The sequence below is a fragment of the Podarcis vaucheri genome, assembly GCF_965113315.1.
Source record: "Podarcis vaucheri genome assembly, chromosome: 2".
Taxonomy (NCBI): Eukaryota; Metazoa; Chordata; class Lepidosauria; order Squamata; family Lacertidae; genus Podarcis; species Podarcis vaucheri.
In genome coordinates, this window is record NC_138760.1 from 32,146,560 (window position 1) to 32,165,022 (window position 18,463).

At 44.5% G+C, this 18,463-nt stretch overlaps 1 protein-coding gene across 2 annotated transcripts in view; it reads left to right on the forward strand.

The window, feature by feature from the left end:
* The window catches only part of TTYH2 (tweety family member 2), an 82,475-nt gene extending 67,135 nt beyond the window's left edge, over window positions 1-15,340 (forward strand). For both annotated transcript variants that reach the window (XM_082212570.1, XM_082212571.1), the window contains exons 10-14: window positions 1,180-1,272; window positions 1,392-1,534; window positions 2,093-2,278; window positions 6,707-6,785; window positions 11,716-15,340. In XM_082212570.1, coding sequence (XP_082068696.1) covers window positions 1,180-1,272; window positions 1,392-1,534; window positions 2,093-2,278; window positions 6,707-6,785; window positions 11,716-11,796 — 582 coding nt within the window. In that variant the 3' untranslated portion in view covers window positions 11,797-15,340. The remainder of the gene's footprint in view (window positions 1-1,179; window positions 1,273-1,391; window positions 1,535-2,092; window positions 2,279-6,706; window positions 6,786-11,715) is intronic.
* The last annotated feature ends 3,123 nt before the right edge of the window (window positions 15,341-18,463 follow it).

Here is an 18,463-nt window from a genome sequence, read left to right on the forward strand (position 1 = left end):
GGCTGAAGCAGATTTGTACTTTCCGTGTGCGAGATTAGTTCTTGGCAAGGACCAGGCTGGCAATGTGGGAAGGGGGGGGGAGACACAAATTGAACATGGAGGTTGTTAGGTTCTCTCCTGGAGAGGCTCGAGGGTATGGCAAGCGACAGAAAAGATGTTGAATGTAGGGCAAAAAGGTTGAGGCAAGAGACGAGTGGAGAGTGTATTAACTTATGGTCTGTGTGTGTGGTTTGGGAGCTGCCAGAGAAAAAACAATGCTGTCCAGGGTTGTAAAGACTGCAGAGAGAATAATTGGGTGCACTCTTCCCACCTTAGATCAAATCTATGCTTCCAGGTGCCATAAGAAAGCTGCAGAGATAGCGCAGGATAGTGCGCACCCCAGAAATGATCTCTTTCAGTTTCTCCCTTCTGGAAGAAGGTATAGGGTTATAAAGGCCAGGACTAGCCGCCTGAGAAACAGTTTCTACCCAAATGCAATTCTGGTTTTAAACGCAGTATAAGGAGTCTCTATAGTATATTGTATTTAAAAATGGGGTTTCAGAGTTTTTAGAAGTTTTTGAATGTCTTATGTAGATTTTTCAATTTCATTGTTCTGTATGGGACAATGACAATAAAGATATCGTATCATATCGAGCGCTCTGGGCAACAGCTGGAAGCCATTTTCAGAACACAGAGGAACTGCAGAGCAGCAAGAATCAGTCAAGCTAGGAGCAACCTGATCACTGCTCAGCACCTCTTGAACAAGTCATAACCAGGGGAATACATTTAGGAACTAATGGTTGCAGTTTTGTTTCTGAACCAGGTAAACTTCCTAGTTGCCTTCCAGACCAGGGTTCCAGCCTGATGGTTTTTGACACAAGACACAAGCCCTGTTCAAGCATTTCCCCTCACACAAATAAGTTGCGTGAAAAGGAGAGCGGGGGCTGTGCCTACCGGCCCCATTCACCCACCCACGGTCCATCTGTTATGGAGGGGTGTATGTGTGTAGAAAGGAGCCTTGCACACAGTTAGAAGGGACCAGTTTGGGGCTCCCCCTTCTGGCCCTACATTTTGGGAAGTTTATCCAGCTTTATAGGGCTGCTAGGCCATGTTGCAGCTTCACGGTACCCATGCTCCTTATCCTGCCGCAAATATGTCTTCCTCCTCCTCCTCACCAACCCCCACCCCCCCTTGCTGCAGAGAGATCTGCTAGGCATACAGCAGCTACTGAACAAATCAGAGGGCAGCCTCCACCAGCTGACCGCCATGTTGGACTGCCGGGGCTTACACAAGGTGAGCAGCGCAAGGCACGGCTTGCTGGGAGGTGTGGAGGAGGCAGTGTTGTGTGGATTAGGGCCTGTTGGCACACAAGGAATTGAGACGTTTCCCCTCCCTTTCCCATCAAATTAAAGGACTACCTGGATGCCTTGATTGGGATCTGCTACGATGGGGTGGAAGGCTTGCTATACCTCATTCTTTTCTCCCTCTTGGCTGCCGTGTCCTTCTCCACCGTCATCTGTGCCGTGCCGCGTGCCTGGAAGCATTTAGCCAGCAGGTAAAATGGGAGAGGGTCTGCCAGGAGCACACATGGGTATGCTGGAGACAGAATTGCTCGTTGCAGATGGTGATTTTAAATGGAGATGAATGCAGTGGCAACATGGGTGCTGTCGCTCTGTATGCTTGCTGCCTCTAAGCCAGGAACTGTATAACCAGGATCATGGGCTTTGTTCTGTCCCTCACCACAAGTTGGAGCTGTGCAGATTTGATGGTTCTTGTCAAAGAGCCTGCAGAGGCGTCCTAGATACCACCCGATGAAGCAAGAGTAGAGAACCTTTGGGGATTACCAGATGTTGCTAGACTGCAACCTATGTCTTCTTGACCATTGGCCATTCTGAATGGGTCTGGTGTGAGCCCAGCAACATCTGAAGGTCCACAGGTGTCCACAACTCATGTCTTCTTGACCATTGGCCAGTTTGAATGGGTCTGGTGTGAGCCCAGCAACATCTGAAGGTCCACAAGTGTCTACAACTCATGTCTTCTTGGCCATTGGCCAGTAGAGGTTGGGTTGGTGCCTCAGTCCAGTGTTAATTTATTCCCTTTTCATTCTGACTAGGGACCAGGATTATGACGACATAGATGAAGAAGACCCCTTCAATCCGCAGGCCCGACGAATTGCTGCCCACAACCCCAGCCGGGGGCAACTTCGTAGTTTCTGTAGCTACAGTAGCAGCCTGGGTAGCCAGACCAGCCTACAGCCTCCAGCACAGACCATCTCCAACGCGCCAGTATCAGAGTACATGTGAGTACAAGATGCCCGGGGTACCAAACATCAGCACTGAGGCTCCTGTCTGGGTCTGTAGAATTCTCCAGGTGACAACAGGGATTGGCTAACCTTTTCGGGTGGCCCAGTATGCTCAGGAGTGCCTTCCATCCTCTGTTCTCCATCCTTCGATACCATCTGTCCCTGCTGGGATTCATGCTGACTTTTCATATTGCTTCCATCTTTCCATCCCTCTTTTGAGAACCGCTGTGTTTCTCCATCCCACCCTCTCGACAGCTGGCAACCCAGTAGCCCTTCTATACTTGATCCCTTGGACAGATGTTCCCAACTGCCCAATGGGTGAGCCGTCTCTGGCTCACTGAAAGATACAGAGAAACAAAAGCCTTGCTTTTTGGAAGAAGTGTTTTTAAAGAGAAGCCTATAGACACAGACCCTGAAATGCTAATGCAGTCATACCTTGGATCATAAATGCCTTGGTACTTGGACGTTTTGGCTCCCAAATACCGCAAACCCAGAATTGATTGTTCCGGTTTGCGAACGTTCTTTGGAACCCGAATGTCCGACGGGGCTTCCGCAGCTTCCAGTTGGCTGCAGGAACTTCCTGCAGCCAATCAGAAGCCGCACTTTGGTTTCCAAATGTTTAGGACAGGCACCCCCAAACTCGGCCCTCCAGATGTTTTGGGACTACAACTCCCATCATCCCTAGCTAACAGGACCAGGGGTCAGGGATGGTGGGAGTTGTAGTCCCAAAACATCTGGAGTGCCGAGTTTGGGGGTGCCTGGTTTAGGAAGTCAAATGGACTTCTGAAACTGATTCCGTTCAACTTCCAAGGTACGACTGTATCTAGAGAAGGTTTGATTTAACACAGTCTCTTGTCTTCTGTACTGTGTTAACGTCTAAATTTGCATCCTCTTTTACCATGATATGGTCTTTTCCCCCACTTACTTTTATTTTTGGAAGTTAGTCATCCAGCAAGCGAGAAACATGTGGCTTCTCTGTTTCAAAACAGCTCAATTTGATGTGAGGAGCCTTGCCCACTTAGCTCCTCCTTGCTTCCTCCGCCTGATTCATTTGTTTTCCTCAGTTTTCATTCCTGGTAGATTGGAAGGAGATGATGAAGGAATGGCAATAAACGAGGTTCAGATTCATACTTTGCAAAAGAAGGCACGCATGACTACTCCCAGCCTTTCCATGCACCTCTGGTAATGTTTAGTTAAAACAACATGTATCCTGGTACCATTTTTCTGTCCTCAGAGGGCAGTAGCCAGCGAAGTGTTGTTTGGGTGGAGGAACCCTGAGGACATCTTTAGCTAAACATTACAAAGAGGGAAGGCATCGGTTGGCAGTCATTTGGACCTCCAGTCAGCTGTTGAAGCTTTATTATTAGAGTTGTATACTGGCAATCTTTTCCCATCATTAGACAGATCTAACACTGGATTGCCTTAACCTGAGTTGCTCTTGATTGATTGTTTTGAAGGAGGGGGAAAGCAGTCCTGCTAGAATGGCTATTTGAAAAGTTTTAGAAGAGTGTCTGTTTTCCTAGATGGAAGAGTATGTGTTACCTGCATTTTCCACCATGTCTCAAAACACGCATTGCATCCAGTATATATATCTTATTCTTTTCTAAATCATGAATGATGTCACGTGACTGAAGAAGCCTCCGTCGCTCTTTCCTACAGGAAAGGGAAGCAGGGAGATCAGCTGTTTGGCCACTTCCTTGGTCTTGGCACTCAAAAGTGCCTGAGCCAGGAGTGTTGCTACAGCAGGGAGCAAAGGCCCAGAATGATTTTAGGAGAGAATGAATTGGCAGGTTGATCTGGGTTGACTAGGCAGGATAATAATTTAGGTAAAGGTAAAGGTACCCCTGCCCAAACGGCCAGTCTTGCCAGACTCTGGGGTTTGTGCGCCCATCTCACATTTATTGGCCGGGGGCCAGCGCTGTCCGGAGACACTTCCGGGTCACGTGGCCAGCGTGACAACGCTGCTCTGGCGAGCCAGAGCCGCACACGGAACGCCGTTTACCTTCCCGCTGGTAAGCGGTACCTATTTATCTACTTGCCCCCGGGGGTGCTTTCGAACTGCTAGGTTGGCAGGCGCTGGGACCGAGCAGCGGGAGCGCACCCCGCCGCGGGGATTCGAACCGCCGACCTTTCGATCGGCAAGCCCTAGGCGCTGAGGCTTTAGCCCACAGCGCCACCCGCGTCCCTATAATTTAAGTAACCTTAAATTATTTTGGGAGGCAATGAATGGGAGCAGTCGATGGGTAATTCAGCTGATACGGAGCACAATCTGTTGCAAAGTTAATTGAGGGTAAATCAATTGAAGAGGAACTAATTCGGGGTGATCTGGGGTGGGGTGAAAATTAATTGGAAAGATTTGCCGGGAAGGGCAAATTTGCTTGCCCTCTGTGACATTTAATTCTATATTTGCATCTGTGCATATAAATTAGCTTACGCAAATTTGTAGCTTTCGGCCCGTGCCTTGAATCTTTTAAGTGCCTAGCAATGCCCCAGGCCTGAGATGAGCAGCACCCAAATGAGCCACAACTTTCGAGCCAACATTGGAGCCTGGCAGGGGAGGTCATTGTACAACCCCTGGAAAGACCCCCACTCATTTTCATAGCTCCAAGGTTAGGAGGAAGGCTGAGGCTTGTCTCTGCTCACCGGATGACGGCAACACACTTGTCACGACGAGTGCAGTGAGTGAAAAGGTGGAAAGATCATTAAAGTCCAGTTGAAGTTGCAGGATTTGAATCTTTAAAATAAAGTACACATTTCAGAACAACGTTTTAAGTGTTTGCTAGTTTTGAAACAATTGTGCCAAAACGCTTCCTTGTTGCATGCGCCCAGTGCTTCTTGAGAGGGGGTGGGGAGTAAGGGATTTTTATTTCCTGCACATGTGTCCCAAATAAGAACCCCAATAAGCAGTCCTTAGCCAGCTGTTCCACATCTGGGACAAGTGGGAGCTGATTCACGCGCCCTGTTTCTAGCATGCAACAACACTAAGTCCTTGCACGGAACATTCCCTCCTAAGACTTACCTTACCTCTTGTAAGTCTCCATGTGCAAGGAGATTGGAACCAGGGGACAAGGTTTTCAAACAAGTAGTTTCCCTATGGACGTGCAGAGATCTGTACAGTCTTGTGAATGGACTGTGGCACAATAGTGCATGCATAGCTGCATGTGGTAGAATCACTCGTGTACTGCCTCCTGAGCTGCTGGCTTGTTTTGATTAAATCTTCATCAGGTTAGCACAGAGTTACCATTCCTTCTCTTTGCTTGGATAAGATTTGAGAATTGCTAGGCCCAGAGGTGGGCAGGAAGTGGATTGCATCCCATTCTTATCTATCGCTGGCTGACTTCTAGTAGACCAACGGAAGAACACACACACCCCTTAATTCATTGCTCTAGTCTCGCAGCTCTTGCTAGCCTGCTCCTCACCTCTGCCAGCATCCCTCACTGAGGTAAACGGGTACCTCTAGAAAATGGAGGAGCTGCTTGCCAGCATGACTCCTTTCTGCTTCATCAGTTCCACCTATAAAGGGCAGAGCTGTGGAACGATCCAGGTATTGTGTTGGCTGGTACATTCCTCTATTCCTCACTCCTTGTTGAGGTGTGAGGTAAAGTAAAAGGGAAGATATTAGTCTTCTAGAAATCATAGAGGTCAACTGACGGAAATTCCCAGGTGTCAAAAAGTGTTATTTAAGTATGCCACGACTGCAGCCCATGTTTTCCTAGGCCAAAAATGGAAAACAAGCGAGGTCCCAAACAAAGAAGAGTGGCAACTTCAGTTGACAGAATATGTGAAGCTTGCAGACTTAACATATAGAATAAGAGAACATAGACGAACATACGTTTAGAGAAGATTGGAAAATGCTTGTTGAGTATATGGGAAATAACTGTGTGCCGCTGAAAACGGAGGCAGCATTAAGATAAAGTCAACAGCGCAAATAAGTTACGGTGGATGCAATAATGGAATACTGAATGGTATAGTTTCTATAAAATATGCAGGGGTTTATGATATGTAAAATGAACTGTGGAAATAGAAGATGGGAAGTCACTGATATTTTAAGGATGTAAAAACGAGTAGTTTAAATTGTAAAACAGAAAATTTAATAAAAATTTATGTACAAAAAAGAAAGAAAGAAATCATAGAGGTCAACCCAACGGACTGTGGCTGACGTTCTGCCGCCTCTGCACCAGGCCAGCAACATTTTTTTAGTTGAATAGATTGTCTCTGCTTCAAAGAACAGGATTGGCATTATTAAAACTAGCATTATTAAATTGGCGTCTCTTCTTTCCCGTCTTCCTCCTCTGTCCCCCTACACACAACTCGAGTCGGTTGCTTGTGTAGGAATGTAATGGGGGTTGTTTCCTAGCCGCAGGCTCAGAACGGAGTTCGTTTCAACAGACTGCCCTCCTGATCTTAACTCCTCTCTACCTGCAGGAACCAAGCTGTGCTCTTTGGTGGGAACCCACGCTATGAAAACGTCCCACTGATTGGAAGAGGATCGCCTCCCCCCACGGTACGGTGGGCGTCGGAGGCCAAATCATTTTTATAACAGACCCTCTTTTTTATTATCATTTCCTCTGCTTTTACTAACCTCTCTATATTAAAATGCATTTTTGAAAAATAATTTTTTTTTAATTAAAAAAAAAACCCGGGACGAGAAAGCCTCCTGCTTTTTGTCAAACGCCAAAATAGTTTTGTTTCTGATGCTAGAGATGAGGAAAAGAAGCCCAGGGGGGAAACCTCCCCTGAATGCACACCTTTCAGGGAAAAAAGACGGTCCTTAACCCAGAGATTCATATCTGCTGGAAGGTGAAAACTGCTGCAAGAAGTCCTGCTTTTTTGAGTCCGGCATTTCTTGTTCCCACAGCCGTTTTAGCGCTCTCACCTTTTGGCAACACAGGGTGCAGTCCATTGAGACTCCATCCTTGCAGGCTAAGCTATGGGCAGCTTTGTAGCAATAGGGCAGAGAGCAACTCTGTGTTATAGTACTGGTACTTCGCAGCCCATGGTGTGAGGTTATATCCTGCAAACGTTTGCCGGTTTTGCCAATAGATGTCGATGACTTTGCATTACCTTTTCTATGTGTTGTATATATTAGCATGTGACACAGTGCCATAAAAAAAAAAATCCCTGTGTGCATTTAAAATTGTGTTCAACTGCTCAAGTTCTAACCATCTAGAACAGGCATCCCCAACCTGCGGCGCTCCAGATGTTTTGGCCTACAACTCCCATGATCCCTAGCTAACAGGACCGGTGGTCAGGGATGATGGGAATTATAGTCCAAAATATCTGGAGGGCCAACGGTTGGGGATGCCTGATCTAGAAGATGAGTATATACCCTTTGCTTGCTTTTTTCCTCCTTTTTTGTTTTTTAATAATCCTTCCATGTTTTTCTGCAAACTTGCTTCACTCTTAAGCAAAAGCTCTTTATTAAGTTTGGCATAACGTTCCTTTGAAACACATCTTGCCTGCTAACTTTTGCTTTGTTTTTGCATCTCCTGTTTTGGAGCTATGTTGCCCTTCAAGAGTAAGTTGCTTATCTGTTTTCTGTTTTTTCTTGGTTTTGGGGCTGGAGTTGGCTTATTTTCCCTCCCTGGTGATTTCCCGTCATTTCCCTGCGTGCTGTACGTTTCCCCTGACCCTCATAAACATGGGAACCTCCAGAATTCAAAGTGTTCCTGTAGTCTTTTGATTTGCAGTAGGTGTGCTTAGTTTAGTGGATTCCAATGGATGAAACTGGAGGTTTTCCCCAGAATGGGATAATGCAAAAAACAAAGCTTGGTAGTCACCCAGAATTTCAAGCTGCTAGGGTTGAGATTTCGCATTACTGAGGCCTGCTGCATACCATACTTTTCTGTCTATAAGACGCCCCCATGTATAAGACGCGCCCATATTCTTTGGGGCTCAAATTTAAGAAAATGGGGGGAGATGGCACAGAGTTGTTGAGCTTTTTGGGCGGGGACTACCCAGGGTGGTTGAGCTTTTTTTAGGGAGGATTGCCTCAACTGCACACATTGCGAAATCCACCTCCTGTCTGTCCCATCATCGGCAGAAGCTGCCAATCACCTGCCCAACTGCCGGAGCGTCAGCCAATCAACACCACCCATTGACGCAGCAACCAATAACACGCACAACAGCTGCTGACAGCTGCGGCAGCAACCAATCAAATGCCCTCCCTGTGCACTATCCATGTATAATATGACCCCCACTTTTTAGCATGATTTTTAAAGAAAAAAACATAGTCTTATACACGGAAAAGTACAGTATATTTGGGGAATGGTGTAGTAATTAGAGCAGGCATAGGCAAACTCGGCCCTCCAGATGTTTTGGGGACTACAACTCCCACCATCCCTAGCTAACAGGACCAGTGGTCAGGGATGATGGGAGTTGTAGTCCCAAAACATCTGGAGGGCCGAGTTTGCCTGTGCCTGAATTAGAGCAATTTTTTAAAAAAAAAAAACCCCTTTGATTAGTTTACAGGTCAAATGATCCCCAACTCTCAGCATGCTGAGAACCTGTAAAGTGAATAGGGTTGGTTGTTGTTGTTTTGGAATAAACATTTGCCCAAGCAAATGCTGCTTTGAATAGACAATTAGTAGAAGCTCTTCAAATATGGTACAATGAAACATCAGTGCTGCAGTTTCATTCTGCTTTACCCAGCTAGGGATTTCCCCCTGTTCTTCGTAGACCAATTCCCATGGAGTTTACTCATGATAATCTATTGCACACAAAAAAGGGGGGGAAGAGTCGTAACACCTTAAAAGACTAAAAGATTTACCATGGTTTAAGTTTTTTTGCAGAAAAAAGTGGGGTAGAAGGGATGAAAAATGTTAAAAGGCAGGTTCTTGCATGAAGCTGCCATGTTGGAGTTCATTGGCAGGTTTGATGGCAGCAGAACGGGGCTCTATGGGGATTGGGAATGGCTTGCTCACTTACAGAAAGCAATCATCTTTTCTTACGTGTTTTATGTGCATTATTCATCATCACTTAAGAGTCGATCCTCCTTACTCTGCATCTTGAACTCCTTTGACTGAATTTCTTTTGCAACTCATGCTCATAATGTGGCACTCGCATTGCATGCATGCCTTGGGCGTCTCTGGCTGCACTTTGCAATAACAACTCTCCACCATCACCACCCTCCACCTGCCAAATGAGGACAGAACTGTGTGCATGTGATAAAGCGGGCTCTGTCCCACGAGGGCTTTTGCCACTGGGAATATGTTGGCCTTCAAGGTGCTGCAAGACACACTCTTTTTTGCCTTGTGCAAACAGGGCCCTGCCTCTTTCTGAGTTAAAGAGCTCAATTTAGAGCAGAAAGGGAGGGGGAAGTCCCATTTTCAAGCAAAGCAAAAGGCACCTGAGGGCACCAAACACCTGCTCTTATGCTATCTAGACCAGGGTTTCCCAAACTTGGGTCTCCAGCTGTTTTTGGACTACATTTCTCATCATCCCTGACCACTGGTCCTGCTACCTAGGGATGATGGGAGTTGTAGTCCAAAAACAGCTGGAGACCCAACTTGGGAAACTATGAATTAGATGTACATATTGGCCAATTAGAGAAGGAATTATAATAATAATAATAATAATTGCATTCTATCTATAAAATCGCCACTGGAATAACTCCAAAGTAACAAAACAAAAAAATCATGCATCAGTAAAACAGTGTGCCTTCATTTAACAAAATTACACAATTACCCTTTGGGTTTATTTTGCATCATCCAGTAACTCAGTTTAGAGCATTGCTGCAAATTACATTTTTGATGCAAGCAGGACACTGAGCCTCTTTGATAAGAGGTGTTCAACCAGCCACTCCAGAATGTCATTATTTCATTCACCCCAAATGTGACCAAATCAGTGATGGGGGACCAGCGGCTCTCCCATTTCGTTTCATTTTTTCATTTCACTTTTAATCTGTATACCGCCTTTCTATATTACTATACACCAGGTGGTTTACAAGCTGAAGAAACAACAAAGATCACATGCACCTTATAACAATCTGATCCAATACGAAATTGTCGTGATACAAACATAACTTTCAAATAAACAACTTGTATCAAATAAAGTAATGTTCAACCATCCATCAGAATATAACAGTGCAAAATAGAATAAAATATCAGGAAGTAATAATTAAACAATCTCACTCTTAACAATTGCAATAAATAATTTCTAAACCATAGTCAGTAAAAAATAACAGCAAGTCACAGTGCATAAAATAACACCGTACAAATTGAGAAGCAAAGACACAAAACTTATTGAAAAAATATCCCTGAACTCCTTTCTTCACAACTGCTTCTGCTGTTCCTAAAGTCTTGGTCTGGGAAAGCTCCATGTGTAGCTTCATCAGTAGGTGGGAACCGAGACCCTGGGCTATGCATCAGGACTGCCACCCTGATGGTAATTCAAAAAGAGCAGAAGAGCTACACTTAAAATACAAGCGTCCACAACATCCATTTTTTTAATCCTAAGTGACAATTCTTCCTTCTTTTTACGGGAACTATTTTTAAATTGGGTGTTTAAACATTGGGACTCTGCTGTTGCAGAGGCTGGAGCTGCAAAAGCTCAAGGGTGATGATGAAACTATAAGTGCAGTCGGATTAATTCAACCCCCTCCCCCACACACACTCTGAACAGCCCAATTTAAATGGAATTTAAATCCCCCAAGGAAAGGCTTTTGAGCTTTTTTAAGCTGCAGAAAAATAAGACTGTGAATCATTTTCCTTAATGCTGTGATTTGGAAGACGCTCTTTTCCCTCAACACACATTTTTCAGACCTGACACCTAAAACGAAAAACAAAAAAAAACCACCTAGCTGTTTTCCTTAGCCTTATATTTCCAATAATACCAGAAGTGCAGGAACCGTGTCCCACAAAATAGATGGGTGAGATGCCCATATTGGTTTATCCTGTTTATTAAACAAAACTTAACTCTGGAGCTGGCTTTGCAAAGTTCTTGAGAGGGGTTTTCAGAACAGATGGTGGTCCTCTCTGCCCCCTGTTTTGCCTGTAACTCTTGGGTGGAGAAAACATAGGTCCTTATTTTCAGTAGGATGTTTCGTGTGCTTCCACTTCCCCCAACTCTCCTGCTTTCTTTTCCAAATAACACCGGGTCCATTCCCCCTTGCCAGCATTTCGCTCTTTTTTTCTGGGTGCCTTTCTATTGCCTCCTCATTTCACTCCACCCGCTGCCAATGGTTAGGATGTTGTTTTATAGCCACAGGAGACCTAGGGTGAAGCACGACGTAGCTTCCAAGAGCTGAGTCCTGGACTGTTTTTGCAGCACCCCCTGTTCTTTCTGCAGGACTTCTTATTAAAATTAAAAAAAACATTTAATGGTGGGGGTTGGGGAGGAGGGTCATCTCATAGTCTTTGTCAGTATGATCCTAAGCCGGTGTTGAGAACTGCAAGATGCATAATTCCTGTCCCCCTTCTCTCTCCTCTGCCTAGTATTCTCCAAGTATGCGAGCCACCTATCTATCGGTTAATGATGATCACAGGCGACAGCACGGCCCCCAATTTCCAGCCTAGCACTCACCTTGTAGACAAAAGCCCACAACATACGATGTTGCTATAGTGGAAAACCCAGTGACAACTTGAAGGCGCACGGACTGCAGGGAAATAGAATTGCCTCCGCAGGGATGCAGAAGGGCTCTCTGAGAGGGAGTCGGCTGAAGAAGACACCCGCTGGCACTACGGATATAACCTTCCCAGGTGCTCGACCGACAGCCTTTTCTCTCTCACAACGTTTAGTCTTCCTCTCTCGCACACACAGGATGGTACCCGGTGCTTCCATCCTTCGAGCGAACTGCTCCGAAGTCTCCTCCTCGACTCGCCATTTCCTCTTGATCCCTTCCTGCCACCAGTGCATTGCCCTCCCCAAACCTATTTTTTTTGGGGGGGCAGGGGAAAGACAGGGTGAAATTAGGGTTTGGACTGTCGGACGTTTATGCACAGGCTTTCTCTCTGCACTGACTTGAGGGCTGGGTTTTCCCCACCATCATTGATGGTGTGGTTCGGGCTTCCTTTTTGATTTTGTTTGTTTGTTTGTTTTATTAGGAGCAAATAACAAAGACCAGTTCACTGTACAAGTAAAACAGAACACTGATTCGCTGTGTACAGTGACCGAAGGGAAGTGGGCTGCTTTCCACGGAAGAAAAACGCACCCCACTTTTTGGAGTCAAATGCAATACCAACCGCTAGAGCGAATTTTCCTTTTTCCTCTAGAGAGGTCTCTGCACAAAAAAAAGCCTATTTCTGGCTGCTACTTCATCATCTTCATCATTACCCTTTTCATAGCACCTGTTTGGTGTAGAATGGTACGAGATCCACACTCAGTATTCTCCCTTTGTCATCGGTTATTAGAATTAACATGCAGTTCAGCCAACATTGCTTCAATGGCCTCAGGTATTCTTTAGAACAAACTGGGTTTGTTTTGTTCTTTTATGCATTTTGTTTGTTCTTCGTATTACAATAATTATTGTTATTCTTTCCAGTGTTTTTATATCGGCTATCCAAAGAGCATAACCTCTTTTTATCTCTCTCTCTCTCATTTTTTTTTTTGTCTTTTAAAAGGTTTTTTTATTAATTACACGTGAGGTGAGTTATTTTTTAATATGTTGAATAATTTACAAATTTCTGTTTTTAGCACTGATTTTTCTTAATCAAATGCCATTGCCCGTGCAGGGGAAAACTTTGACATATTCAAGCATTCTTTTCTCTCAGTATGCTGGGGCGGGGCAAGGTGGGTAAAAATAACAATGAAAATTGGGTTGGTATGTAATAGGGAGAAAATGCTCTGACCATTGCCATGAAGGTGCTGCTGACAGACAGTGTCTTAGTACAATTTCCCTTGAGAGTAATATCTCCTCTGTTTTTCTCCAGTCGTGGACTGTGGTACACCTACTGTCTTTAGAGACTCTTGAAAGCTATCGATGCTAATCGAGGGAGTCCTTTTAAACTAGAACTGGTGCTCATCACTGCAGCGATTGTAGCACAACTTTGGCTGCCAATAGAAATGAAACATGGTTTTCCATTTCCACCCAGTACTGAAGAGAAGAATTCTCTTCTACCCTTCTTCTGTGTCTGTGTGTGTGTCTCTGAGTTAAGTCCAGCTCATGGGTGTAGCCAGGATTTATGTTGGGGCAGGCAGGACACCCACCTCTGTCTAGCAGATTTCAAAATGAAATGTCTCAACAACAGCTGTTTTAAATTGCTTTCTTTTTGACCTCAAGTGCTAAGAAAAATCTGTCAAAAATCTTCAGTCATTTGAAAACTAGGAATTTAAATGAGAAATTATCATCAGGGAGTGCTTTTCATGCGGTATATTTTGCAAAATTACAAAGGGCCCATCTTTTTTCATCCTTTAAAAAAAATTAAACTAAAACAAGTTTTCTTGGACTGGCTGAAAACCTTTTCAGCACTTCCTTCTCAAATTTCTTCTCCCCCCCCCCCCACACACAGTTTTTCTGGGCACGCTCAGTAAGCCCAGCCCATTGAGATACTCCCCTGTCCATCGTTGACCTTAACCAGGTCTTTACTCTCCACAGGGTACTGGATGAATGGCTGAGCAAGAGCCTTTTTCACAGTAAAAAAGATTTCCACCTCTTTTACTAGGTCCGCTGTGTTCAGCTCTTTTAACTGCTCTTTGCTGAGTTTCTTCTCCTTCCGCATGGTGTACCACAGCTCAGCTTCGGAGTTGAAACCTTGCAACTTATAAAAACTAAAACTTACTGTACCTTTCTGTGTATAAGACGCCCCCATGTATAAGATGCCCCCTATTTTGGGGGACTCAAATTTAAGAAAATAGGGGGGGAGATGGGGAAAAGTTGTTGAGCTTTTTTGGAGGGGATTTTGGAGCGCAGGTGACGCTGTGGGTTGAACCACAGAGCCTAGGACTTGCTGATCAGAAGGTTGGCGGTTCGAATCCCCATGACGGGGTGAGCTCCTGTTGCTCGGTCCCTGCTCCTGCCAACCTAGCAGTTCAAAAGCACGTCAAAGTGCAAGCAGATAAATAGGTACCACTCCAACGGGAAGGTAAACGGCATTTCCGTGCACTGCTCTGGTTCACCAGAAGTGGCTTAGTCATGCTGGCCACGACCCGGAAGCTATACACCGGCTCCCTCGGCCAATAAAGAGAGATGAGCACTGCAACCCCAGAGTCGGCCACAACTGGACTTAATAGTCAGGGGTCCCTTTACCTTTACCCAAGATTGTTGAGCTTTATTTAGGAGGGAATGCCAAAAATCGCTCACACGCAGCAAAATCTGCCTCTCGTCTGTCCACCCTATGCACTACCTATGTATAAGACGACACACACCCCCTCACTTTTTAGCATGATTTTTAAAGGAAAAACCTAGTCTTATACACAGAAAAGTACAGTACTTTTAGCTAAGTATTTTTATTTGCTTGCTTGATTCGGGGCTGGCACACACACACCCCGCCCCCCTGGCTATGCCCATGGTCCAGCTGGCAATGGAGGAATTTCTGGGGGGTGAGAAGAGAATCCAAGTAAGTCTAAATGGATGAGTGGAATGTCATTTCATTTCCAGGGCATCCTTTTACTCAGGGGTAGTCAGTGTGTTGCCCTCTTGATGCTGTTGGAATTCCATCTCCCACCACCCTTGTGGATTCTCCTTCCTTGGAAGTTTTTTAGCAGAGGTTGGGTGGCCACCTGCCAGAGATGCTCTAGCTGAGATTCCTGCATAGCAGGGGGCTGGGATAGATGACCCTTGGGCGTCTCTTCCAACTCTACAATTCTATTATTCTATCCCTGACCCATGGGCCAATCTCACTGGGGCTGGTGGGAGCTGATTTCAACAACGTCTGGGAGATACTACGCTGGCCACTCCTGCCTTACAGGTCTGGTTTCAGCTTTTCCCAAAATCCCTTTTAACTCTCCCCTCCCTCCTTCCGTTGGCGAGGTCGGATTTGCTTAGGCAGATTTCCCAACGAACTGCTCCGCGTTTTGTACCTTGGTGTCGCAGGGACAGAAAGCAATACATAAACCCTTCTCGTGGGAAAACACAAATGTGCAACAGTTAACCCACCAAAGCACAACAACTAAAAATGAAAAGGGGGGGGAGGCCAGAAAGCATTTGTCAAACCTGGACACTTCACATGATTTCCCTTGAGTAATGCCTCGTCCACTTCTCTTCAGCAATGGGCAGGATTGCAAGGGAGACTTTTCAAGCAACATCAGCTTGGCTGAGTAGCATTTGGGCTGCACATCCTTCAGAAATGCTTCTGCCCAATCACTGCCCACGATCTAAGAGTGCTAAAAACTGCAGAGGTACAAAAAGTTGCCCTCCTAAGCATACACGGAGGTTTTAATTACTTGACAGCAACGACTCACTGTGTCTTTTATCAAGGATAACTTGTACATATCATGTATGGCAACATAATTTATACATTCATCTTATATGTGGCTGTGTACAACTTAAGGCATGTGGGGCGGGGAGAACCCTGGTTTTACGCTGTTAATCGTCTCATTGTAACGATGCCGTTCAGTACTTTTTTAAATAAAAAAGAACGCATGCGAGCTAACCTCATCTCGGGCTCCTTTTGGAGCTATGCCTGATTTGTATGTACTGACTGGGAAACGAATAATAAACACTTGTACTAAAATAAAAATAAAAAAGACCTTCAGCTGCCTGTGTTCTCAACAGAGTCCTTTGCCCCTCCGGTACAGAGCCATGCGCCTGCAATTAGCTGTTATTAGATTTGTCTCTGGCAGGGACAATTTCATGGGTTCAAAGGCCTGAGTAAATTGGGTACCATTTGGCTTCATGAAACTCGCCTATGTTCTCAAACTTGACAAGCTCCGGGGGGGGAGATTCCGTTCAAGGTCACGGGGAAATACAATGAAAGCCTGTGGTTGTGCAGATTACCGGAGATTGTGGGTTGAATTGTACAGCAAACAACAGAATATAGCTTTTTCTTCCGCACAAACTAGTGGTGTTTGCATCTCCTCCAACATTTCTCCAGTGAAAATAGGCTCGCCCTAAGGAAAAGCGGGACATTCTGGGATCAAATCAGAAACCAGGATGGCTTCTGTAAATCTGGGACTGTCCCTGGAAAATAGGGGCACTTATAGGGTCTGGATTTGGTGACTTTCATCCATGCCTTCGTAATAGTGAGGCTTTGCAGTTTTGCTTCACATAGGATGAGTTGCTGCAGAACGCAGCCAGTAGCACAGCTAGGTAATTTAAGACCCTGGACTTAATGGTCTTACGGGGGAGGCAGAGGATTTAGACAGTATTATTTCAGTTGTGGAGCACACAATTTACATAGCTCTTCCCCGCTCCACATTCCATACTTTACATCTTTTTTTAAACTGCTTTTTATTGAATTTTAAATTGGTTATTCATATACATATTCCATTCACTCTTTAACATGTAAAGCCAAACAATAACAATATTTTTGCACAAGGGACTTCCCACCACCTTCTGTCTTCTTTCTCTTTTCAAATGTGTTGTTTTTACTTATTGCCTTTCTAATACATAATAATATATCTTCTCTATCTGATCTTTACTTTGCAAAATTTAGTTGAAACATATCAAGGGTTTTATTTGAGAACAATGTTTTCCCAGATAATCTTCTACACATTCCCACTCCTTTTCAAGTTTGGCGCCTCTGTCACTCTTGCTAATTCCAAATACTCATACAATTTAGTTCTTCCTTTGTTGGTGTCCTGTCCCCCTTTCAATTTCTAGTGATTAACATTTTTGCTGTTGTTACAGCATATAGGAACATCCTTTATTTATCTTTTGAAATATCAGTTGCCATAATGCCTAGAAGAAAAGCTTCAGGATTCTCCTCAAAAGTTTGTCTGAACATTTTTTAAAATTCATCATAGACAGTGTTCCAGAATTTTTTCATTTTGCCACAACCCCACCACATGTGATACATCATTCCTTCCCCTTGATTACACCTCCAGCATAGATTTAACTTTGATTTATATATTTTGGCAAATTTGCTGGGGGTCATGTACCACCTATATAGCATTTTTATGAAGTTTTTATTTTATTATTGTGTAACAGGCAGTGAATTTTAAATCTTTTTGCTATAGTGTTTCCTAATTCTCCATCTGTATGGAGTTCCATGCTTTACATCTGTGTCTGCCTTCATGATATATGAGAGCAAAAAACCAAATAGAACAATTTCCCGCCCCCTGACTTCAAAAAAATGAAATAAATGTGTTGAGCATGTGCAGCTTGGCATTTTAAATTCATAGCTCGAACCGTTATGGCTACAGAAATGGAAGGAAATGTTCTTCTGCTGCCCCGATGCTAAAAATCATTTACTTGGAGTAAGTACCATTTTGCCGCAGAAAAGGTTAATGCATTTTTATAGTAAAAAATAATAAAATGAGCATCTGTAAACATGTACATACTCAGCAGCCACCCCCTGACTATAAAATGTGTTGTTTTAAAAAGTGCCACGTGTCACATCCAACTTCCAAAAAGCGTTCGAAAACCGATGCAGTTACTTCTGGGTTTTCGGCGTTCGAAGATCAAAACCTTCCAACTTCCAAGACGTTCGAGAACCGAGGTACCACTGTAATCAATTGGGGGCTGTGGAAAGGCCCCATGAATATCTGTTTCCATTGTCTCTTTCATGGACTTGGTATGTTATACAGTTGGCAGCGTCCCGTGAATTTTTATTTTTATTTTCTGGATTATTCCATTTCAGGCTGTGAGGAAGCATGCATCTTTTGAATGCTTCTCCAAGAGAAAAAAATAAGTGTGCATCAGTTAGAATTTGGAGAAAAATCATTCTACCGAAGGAATGAGGGACAGCAGCAGGAGGGTATTGTAGGAGTCGGGCAAGTGTTCAATTTAAATCCATTGTGCAATAACCGTGGCAGTCACAGTGCCTAGCTGCTGTCTTCAGAACTACTGGAAAATGTTATGGGAAACACTTGGACGCATTCCAAGGTTTGCCTCTGAGATTTAGAGAAGAGTGCCACCTCACGGCCAGAGCTGCCCTTGCAACAAACAAGTGAATCACAGTGCATGTATCCTATAAGACAGCATCCATGATGGTACAGTGTAATAATAATAATAATAATAATTTTATTAGTTCTACCATGGCCATCTGCCTGGGTTTCCCCAGCCACTCTGGGCGGCTTCCAACAGAATATTAAAAGCAAAATAAAACTTCAAACATTAAACACTTCCCTAAACAGGGCTGCCTT